The following is a 9552-nucleotide window of genomic DNA, read 5'->3' as shown; positions in this document are numbered from 1 at the left end:
TGCATTAATAAAAAAATAAAAATAAAAAAACGACAAGCAATTTTATGTTTTGCATTTCTTCCTCCTCCCCAAACTGTACCGACTTAAAAACCCGAGGTACGAACTGCACCATGAATTTTGTGTACCGTTACCAGATCCTGAATTAAAAAAGGTACACTATAAGGAAAAAAAACAACACATGCATAAGAACAAATATTTTAATTCAAATATATGAATAACAAATTCTTAAAAATTTCTTAATAACAAAATTATTAAAAATTATTATAAATTATTATAAATGTAAAGATATAGAAAAATTCTTCAATCAAAATAAATTCTGGTTTTGTATTCTAAAGAAAATAATCTTTAGGGTTCTACATATTACTCAAAAAATCTTCATAATCTTGTTCCTCTTCAGTGCCATTTTCCACGTAAGGTTCTATATTATAAAATAAGTTGTTAAAATCAATTAATTTATACGGCACACGCTGATTCTCCTGAACAGAAACCTGCAACACAAACAGACATGATTTATAGTACAACTGACCAATGCCTCATAGTGATCACATCTATCTATCTATCTATCTATCTATCTATCTATCTATCTATCTATCTATCTATCTATCTATCTATCTATCTATCTATCTATCTATCTATCTGTCTGTCCGTCTGTCTGGTTGTCTGTCTGTCTGTCTGTCTGGTTGTCTGTCTGTCTGTCTGTCTATCTATCTATCTGTATGCCTGTGTCTATCTATCTATCTATCTATCTATCTATCTATCTATCTATCTATCTATCTATCTATCTATCTATCTATCTATCTATCTATCTGTCTGTCTGTATATCTGTCTGTCTGTCTGTCTGTCTGTCTGTCTGTCTGTCTGTCTGTCTGTCTATCTGTCTATCTATCTATCTATCTATCTATCTATCTATCTATCTATCTATCTATCTATCTATCTATCTATCTCTTGAAAATGATTTTCTGAATTACCCCTAAGGTTTCACCAGTATTCACCATTAAGACGTTCTCTCGGTCCAGTCTGTATGATCTGCTCTCAACTACAACAATACCATTTAATCCTTTTGGATTTTCCTGACATTGAACAGGAATCTGAAATATAAAAACCACTCATTAATATTTATGAAAATTACATTTGTGTCACAATTACATCCACAATAAACAGGCTTCCAATAACAAAACATACCGTATTTTCATTACAGTATAAAACACATCCATTTAAGCCCTCAGGATTTTCCTGACATTGAACAGGAATCTGAAATACAAAACAAAACAAATAAATAAATAAATAATACAATTTTGATTAATATGTATGTAGTTAAAGTAGTACAGCCTGGAAATACATCACAGATAAACAGACTTCCAGTGAAAAAAACAACATATTTACGCTTTAGTAAATACACAGTAAAGATTCCAGAGCTCAAGACTGCATTACCGGGGACGACTGTGTTCTGATTTTGTGTGATTTCTTGTAGGGATTAAATTTATTCTCTGTTTTTACACCTAATACTATTTATAATTGTAGTCTATCTGACAGATTCCGATTCCTAAACAACTGCAGCTTCTGGCAGCACTACCATCTCCGCGATTTTGAAAGATAAAGAAAGAATTCGTGAATCAAAATGGTGTAGATGATACAAATGGCATAAAATGAACAAATACTACTTTGATACTACTATTTTTATGACATCATTTCACAGTACTGTACATATAGCCTACTCTACTCTACTCTACTCTACTCTACTCGTAAGTCGACGACTACCTGAGGCAGTACTAATCCATAAAGATGGCAGACACATTAAAATGTCCGGCACATGTAGAAAATGGCGGCTGACGGTGGATCAACATTTCTGTTTTCCTCACAGTCACAGAGAATTCCCCAAATCTTATTTTCAGTTAATACTACAATAGTAAAATATTCAATTTACATCAAACAAATAACATACATCAATATTAATGATTAGCATCAATGGGTTCTTATTTTCGTGTTTTGGGCCTTGGTTGGAGCTTGGGCCTGGTGAGGAAAAATGTATACGTACATAGTAATCTTACAACACCGGCTCACACGGATTGTTTATTTGGCCACGATGACTAACATTCGATGTAAATATTCTCAAAAACACTAAATTTTTTTTCAAATATATATTATATCATAAATATATTCGATGTAAATATTCTCAAAAACACTAAAAAATTTATCAAATATACTGTAAATATATAGAGTACTAACTTAATTAGCACATTAGCAAAGATGCTAAGCAAAACAATCGATGGATGAACGATGTATATTTAATTCCAACTTAAATCAGTTATATAGAGGTTAAAAAAGCATAAGAATTTATAATTAATTGCTTGAGGTAGTATTTTATATATAAAGAAATATATATATATATGTATATATACAGACCATATTGTCGTTCGGTATCGTCTAATTGTCGACAAAGTTTCACCGGGAAATGACGGCTTTCACTGTTACCACTATCTTTTTTTCTGATAACGTGGCAGTATGGCGGAACCACGTGACGATGATGAGTTATCGTACGTGCCTATCAGAATCATGGTTAGGTTTATGAACACACCCCAAGGAATTTGATTAGCGACCCTTAAAAGTGCACTAATAACAACATATATACAAATAAACAATAAGGATATTATACATTTGGCGTACAGACAATAAAGATTAAACAAGACCAAAATATTTACTGATATATTGACGTACTGAAATATATACTGAGTATTTCAGTATCCACTGGAGACGTGGACTGAACTCCATACGAGTGAATTACTGTTGTTCAGTTTTATTAACATCATTACAAACATCATAAACCTACTCGATTCTTCTAAAACTAAAACTGTGCTGATGGAATCTCTTTCTCCAGGGATTGTGTTCCTCACGCTGTATAATCAGAATCATCACCTTACCCTGGACTGGGTTTTTGAAGTTCATGAAGTTGATTTTGGATCCATTGCCTGTGTTTTTTAATAAATAGTCCATTGCCATTTGTTTTTAGTTCCTCAGACGACATGTACAGCAGATATAAAGAATCAAAGTGACACTGATTCAAGGTTTCCTGTCAGGCTTGTTTTAACGCCTCTGAGGTGTGGCCTAAACAAGATGTACAGGAAGATTGAGATGCCTTTTATAACATCAAAATGGACATCATCCTGTATTCAAGGATAAATAAATCTGACTTTTACACCATGATTGTTCTTCAAAACGTCACCACTTTATCAGAGGCCAACGGTTGTTTAGGATGATTAAACTGTTTGATTGAACTAGGAGACCCAAACCTGTTCCAGTATGAGACAATGTCCCTGATCTGCTTTCCATGGGTTGGAGTGGAAGATCTCCTGCTATAGAGCTCCAACCCTATTGAACATGATGAACTGGAACACTGAGTGCACTGCAGGAGGCTCCTCACTTCACCTACATCACTACCTGACTTCACTTTGTCTGTACAAAACTCCACAAAATCTAGTGGAACATCTTCCCAGAAGAGTGGAGGTTACTCTAAGAGTAACTGGACACCTGACCAAAAGATTGGTATGTGCATCTTTTTAAACATCGAAGTCCCTGTTTACTATTATAAAAACCTCCATCTTTTGGGATGATGTTCCACTAGATTGTTTGGAGGTTTGTGCTCAGTGGTGTTAGTAAAGTCAGGTAGTGATGTAGGTGATGAAGGTGAAGAAAGTCTGGGGTGCAGTCAGCGTTCCAGTTCATATGATTTTACCTGGATTGGGTTGAGGTCAGAGCTCTACAGCAGGAGATCTTCCACTTCATCCCATGTAAAGCAGATCTTCACGGAGCTGGTTTTGTCCACAGGGGCATCGTCATGCTGGAACGGGTTTGGGGTCTCCGAGTTCGAGTGAAGAGAAAAATTACACGCTGGATTCAAAATGTCAGAAAAGGTCACACGTACAAACATCTCCTCCTCACTGTATATAATCACTGTAATGTTTATATTCCTATTGTTCTTTTTATATTTATCAGTATTTATTTATATCTATCATAACCGTACCAGCCTGTACATATGTAAATATTTTACACGGCTACACTGCATTTCCATTGCCTTGTACTGTAACTTGTGCAACAACAATCTAATCTAATCTAATCACAGCAGCAGAGCCTCACAGAATATCGACCGAGTCGTTCATTGTAATACCTCAGTATTAGAGCTGAAATGATTCGAGTAATTACAATAAATTACAATAAATAAAGTCATTACAATATCTACACACGGAGCATTGTTTCCCCACGGACCGTTATTACTGACGCACCACCCGATAAACTCTGGAGCGCTCTGGACAGGTAACATAGAAGAGGCAGCGCCACGCCCTCTGTAGTGCCAGAAAGCTTTAAAAGAGTCAAATCGGCTACAATCAGTAGAATCACATGGTATTAAACTGAGACTTTGATCCCTGGAGAGATCTCTGTCTAACAATCAGCTCTGGAGGAGACGGAACAAGACGGATGAAGCAGAGGAGCCTCGTTCATACACCAACAGCTTCACACTTCAGCACGTCATGTCGGAATTGCAAGAAAAAATTCCGGAATTGAGAGAAACAAAGTCGGAATGTCAGAATTGCGAGGAAAAAACCTGGGAATTGAGAGAAACAAAGTCGGAATCTGTTAGAAATAACCGGAATTACGAGAAATAAAGGCGCAATTGCAAGAAAAAAGTAATTGAGAGTAATGAAGTCGGAATTGTGAGGAAAAAAGTCGGAATTAGGCGGAAGAATAATATAATACATGACAAAGTTTCTAACGTTTGTGATCATTTCCAGCTAAAACATAAATAAAAACACCAGACAGTGCGTTTCCTATTTATTTATTTAAAGAGTAATCTGAAATTTATTTGTATTGATATTTAGATTTGCATTTTGCTGTAATGTGGCAATGAAACGCACTAAATGGGTTTAGTTTTCACAGATATTCTTAATTTCTGCAATAAAAATTTATTTTTTTTCTAAAAAAGTAAACAAATGACTTACTTTACTCTTTATTTTTAGTGTCGCTCTTTATTAAAGAAAAACTACTTCTTATCGATTAATGGAGGTAATAATCAGTGGAATACTGGATTACTGAAGAACAGTGTGTTATTAAGAAGTGCTTCAGTCTGTTTTGATTGATTCATGAAATTGTTTATTAGAAGCCAAATCAAAAAACACAAAGGAGTTTTTTTTAAAGGAAACATTTATCGGGATGAAGAAACAATCCCAGGTGAAGGTCTGAATCAGGGATTTAAAAATGTACAGAACATGAAGATCGAACAAATCCCTGATAAACACGTAACCTGAGACGAGGACTTTCCCTCGAACCTGCATCACCACGTGTTCAGTCAAAAGGAACAAAAACAAAACAAAACAAAAAAGCACTTTATAGACATCGAATATGTCCATCACAACACGTGTGCTGCATTTCAGGTCCATATTTACAGAGTAATAATCCCCAGAGTCTCTCTCTCTCTCTCTCTGTGTGAGGAAAAGCGTAACGGAAAGCCATCAGGAGATGTTCTCCTTCACTCGCCATCTTTTTCTAGCACTTCAATCTTGGCTGTTCGTTTCCGGTTGCCAGGTAGTTTCAGCGTTTCCGTATCAACGGTCTGGTCGTCCGAGCTCTCCTCCTCAGATGAATCCTCTTCTTCTTGGCTGCTGTCGGAGTCCTCCAGCTCCACCAGAGCGACATCCTGATGAGGAGATACACATGCAGAGTAGAAACAGGTTAGAAGGTTAGAAGGACAGGGCTTTCTCTGATGAACTGGGTTTTAATGTCTGATAGCAGCAATTATTGTGCTCTAATGTACAGGTGACAAATAATAATAATAAAAAAAGTCCCTTTATGTAATTTACAGGAAATGTGCATTAGAACTTTTCAGGGTCTTCAGCACAACGACGGTCCATACAATTATCACAGAAAAACGTACAATGATGCAGAGAGTCACTGCGTAACTAAACGAGGTCAGGAAAAGGTTTGGACCAGATCTTACCATCTCTATGACCTTTTCTGCTTCTTCAACACTCTCGATGTCAAAGTGACCTGCAGGAAGGTTCTCCATCTGCTGCTTTAATGTCTCATTAGCAAGGGCCATTTGAGGCAGGAAACACTGGAGCCGGTCTAGAACTAACACACACACACACACACACACACACACACACACACACACACACACACACTTAAGCATTATACAAAGATCTGAAGATTAATTCAGTCAGAGACGAGTCCAGACGTCCTCACCGCTGCTTCTCGGGACCTTTTCCGTCTGCAGGGACGATGCGCGCGTGGATTTCAACAACAGCTTCTCGTGAAGTCCTGTGAAGGAGGAATTAAAAACGTGTTCAGGTTCAGCACAAGAACACCGTGTGTGAGACTGTGAGAGAAGGTCTGAGGAGAACGGCAAAGCAGGAGACCACAAGCAGAAAAGCATCTCAGAGCCCAACACACAAACCTGAGGTGTGCCTTTATCATTCCTTCTCAACCGCCGGTCTTTAAAATGGTATCTACATTAACCATTTACGGCATTCGGTAGATGCCTTTATTCAGAGCGACTTGTTCATACTACTGAGCAGCGATGGGGTCAAGGGCCTCGCTCAGGGGCCCAGAAATGGCAGCTTAACGTGAGTGGGATTTAAACTCACAACCTTTCAGATCCAATGAATAATCACTAAATTAAAACCTCTCCAGATATAACTGAGGTGTTAAAAACTGTGTGTGGCTGATGGAGTGACTAAAACAAGCCTAAATATGAGTTACAGTCACTGTACATGGAAATACATGGATATATTTCTACTAGAGAAAAAAATAAACCCTGGTCCATGTTTTCTGATCTCCTTCTCCCGACACAAGCTTATTTTGGTGGATATTTTTTTATTCTTGTCCTCTAATCATCCATGTCTGCTGTAGTTTGCACCAGTCGCTAATTAAAATCCTGCACCGTGAAGCAAAATAAATAAACCGCACGATTTTCTCGGTTTTGTGAATAAATCGCGTTACCGTGTCCGTGTCCGTGTCCGTTCCCGCAGACCAGCAAATCCTGAGAGGTGCTTTTAGGGCTCTTAGTTTTCTTTTCATCCATTTTTTCCCACTTAATGAACTTTCGGCAACATGTGCGATGTGTTTACTGAAGCGACTTCCGGGTGAAAAGTGAAAGAAGAAGAAAAAAACAACAACAACAAAAAAAAACTATAGAGCGCCCTCTGGCGGTGAGCTGTATGAATATACATAATATAATACTGTACGATACGATACGATACGATACGATACGATACAATACAATACAATACAATACAATATAATACAATACAATACAATATAATATAATATAATATAATATAATATAATATAATATAATGGCCGGCGGTGCATTTGGTACCAGGGCCTTCAGTGGGGACGTACCCGACTTAATCCACCTCTTAATACCACCACTTTCAAGCAATTATAGAAACCATCAATACTATAAAAAAAAACCAATATAACAACAATACAACAATACAGAGAGAGAGAAGCATTTCTCATATGGAGGGTGAAAAACCATTTTACTAAAGCAAGCTCCAAACCTCTACAATACAACCACAACTGTGCACCTACATCACCTGGAGCAGTTCAGTATCAATATTTGTCTAATAACATGACAAAAACATAAAAATGTAAATAAAATACAACCTTCTCACCAGAGATGCAGACTCATAATGTGCAGCGCCCCCCAGAGGCTGTAATCCAGTGGTACCGCTCGTATTCACTGGTCTGGAAGTGGTGAACAAACCCTTTCCCGGGCTGAGACACGCTAGCTAGCTTCAGGGTTGACCGACCTCCTCACCATGTCTAACTTTTCTCTTTCTCCATCAGCGATTGTGGGCATAAAAAAAGTCTAACTCAGATGTATTAATGTGTGCAGCTACACACGTGTTTTGCCAGTCGAACTCGGCTGTAACAGTTTCCCTCTGACCAACCAATCAGAGGACAGAAAAATGCTGACGCTATTCTGGGCCATCGAGCTGCTCTGTGAGGAGAATCTGAAATCTGATTGGTTAAAAAAACAGAGGTGTTTACTAAGTAGACGATGGTAAAAAAGTCCAGCAGTACTGACTCTGAAGGCTCTGGGCAGATTAGATTGACATGAAAGCACATAGAGACTGAAATCTGATTGGACAAAAAATCTAACATCCACATACACGTACTGAAGCAGTGCAGCCGAGAGAAACGCTACGACATGAAGAGAATAAACTTTTAAATTAATACAATTTCATGGAACAAATATTATAATTTAGGTTGTAAATGTAGGCCAGTGATTCTGATAGTGTGTAGACCAGCAGAGAAGGATTTACTGACCCTCACCGCATGCCAAATATATATAATATGATGTAATATAATATAATATTGTTTTATAATAAAATGTAATATAATGTGGTACAGAATATTTCTTCATCTTTGGGTTTTAAATTCATTCAAACAACCATGCAGTTGAGGGTTAGGGGCCTTGCTCAAGGGCCCAGCATTGACAGCTTCGTGGTGGGATTTTAACTCACAACCTTCTAACCAGAAGTCCAAAATCATAACCGTTGAGCTACCCTTTCTCCAAACGTGTGTGGTCGAGAACTCAAATTTATGATGACTCGAATTGAATTTGGTGCTGTTGTAGGTGAGAAGGTGAGGACGCCTGAGGTGCAGGTTTCCACTTATGGAACATCAAGTGTCTAAAATACATTTGGTTTTATAGCGTTTGTTAGATTTGGATTGATCCTGGATACACTGAGTCAGAATTATTGGCACTCAGGTATCTTTCTCCACTCATGAAACAGGATCTGAGGTGACCGGTCAGGGACACTCGACTTACTGCCACGTGACTGATATCAGTCCAGGGTTTTGTTTGACCTGCACGTCAGTTTTTCCAGAAATGTTGCATGTCCTGAATTTCAAGTGAACCTTTTAACATCAACGTTATGATCCTTTTTTAATACATTTTAATGTGAGTTTATTAGTTTGTTTTGTTTGTTTTAAGCCTTTATTTAAGCCACTTTTATAATATTATATTACATATTATTTTTAAAGTAGTATGAGCAGCTCTAATTCAAATCACAGGATTATTTTAATGAATTTATATAAACTACAATAAACAGATTATCCATTAGAAAAAAAAATAAACAAAATAAAATAAAATAAAAGTTATTTCAATTATTTAGTTATTTTAATATAAATATATAAATTACATACAATTCAATTCAATAAAAAAAATATATTATGAGTAAAACAACAGCAGTAATTAGAAACCTGTGTTTGGGATCAAAGTTAGTACAAAATCTAATAAAATAAAATCATACAAATATAATAAAATGCAATTTAATTAAATACATTTTTTTTTAATGTTATTAAATAAAAAAATAATTAAATAAAAGAATAATTAAATTAAAATAACTAAAATACAGTTAAAATTAATATTTTTGAGTGAAACAACAGCAGTATTAAGAAACCTGAGCTTCAGATTAAATCCACCAACATTTTTAGTACAAAGTTATTAAAATATATATATAAATAAATAAAATAAAAGATTAAGGTTTT

The 9552-nt window shown here is 36.3% G+C and overlaps 1 protein-coding gene and 1 long non-coding RNA gene across 3 annotated transcripts; both read right to left on the bottom strand.

Moving 5' to 3' along the window:
* Nucleotides 1-232: 232 nt before the first annotated feature.
* On the bottom strand, nt 233-1427 carry LOC310718922. Its single transcript, XR_014531306.1, has 3 exons — nt 1183-1427; nt 969-1088; nt 233-488 (listed from the first exon to the last, which is right to left on the bottom strand). It is a non-coding gene; the product is annotated as an uncharacterized lncRNA (long non-coding RNA).
* A 3692-nt stretch (nt 1428-5119) lies between these two features.
* nopchap1 (NOP protein chaperone 1) lies at nt 5120-7152 on the bottom strand. Of its 2 annotated transcripts, none has more exons than XM_083527744.1 (4): nt 6991-7152; nt 6235-6309; nt 5987-6120; nt 5120-5686 (listed from the first exon to the last, which is right to left on the bottom strand). In XM_083527744.1, the coding sequence occupies exons 1-4, from the start codon at nt 7070-7072 to the stop codon at nt 5519-5521; spliced, it is 459 nt and encodes a 152-aa protein (XP_083383870.1). In that variant the 5' UTR covers nt 7073-7152; the 3' UTR covers nt 5120-5518. The 2 variants fall into 2 exon arrangements, with proteins under 2 accessions (XP_083383870.1, XP_083383871.1); XM_083527745.1 differs by having other exon boundaries at nt 6235-6310; nt 6998-7152.
* Nucleotides 7153-9552: the final 2400 nt, after the last annotated feature.

This window comes from Silurus aristotelis, assembly GCF_946808225.1.
Source record: "Silurus aristotelis genome assembly, chromosome: 24".
Lineage (NCBI taxonomy): Eukaryota > Metazoa > Chordata > Actinopteri > Siluriformes > Siluridae > Silurus > Silurus aristotelis.
Note: the sequence above shows the minus strand (reverse complement) of the source record. Positions and strands in the feature narration are given on the sequence as shown.

Coding starts and splice junctions, on each gene's coding strand:
- nopchap1 (XM_083527744.1), bottom strand. CDS start 7,072: ATGGATGAAAAGAAAACTAAGAGCCCTAAAAGCACCTCTCAGGATTTG. Junction 6,310..6,990: donor CGGACACGGACACGGACACG/GTAACGCGATTT, acceptor CCTCCTTCACAG/GACTTCACGAGAAGCTGTTG. Junction 5,687..5,986: donor CAGAAAAGGTCATAGAGATG/GTAAGATCTGGT, acceptor TCTCCTCATCAG/GATGTCGCTCTGGTGGAGCT.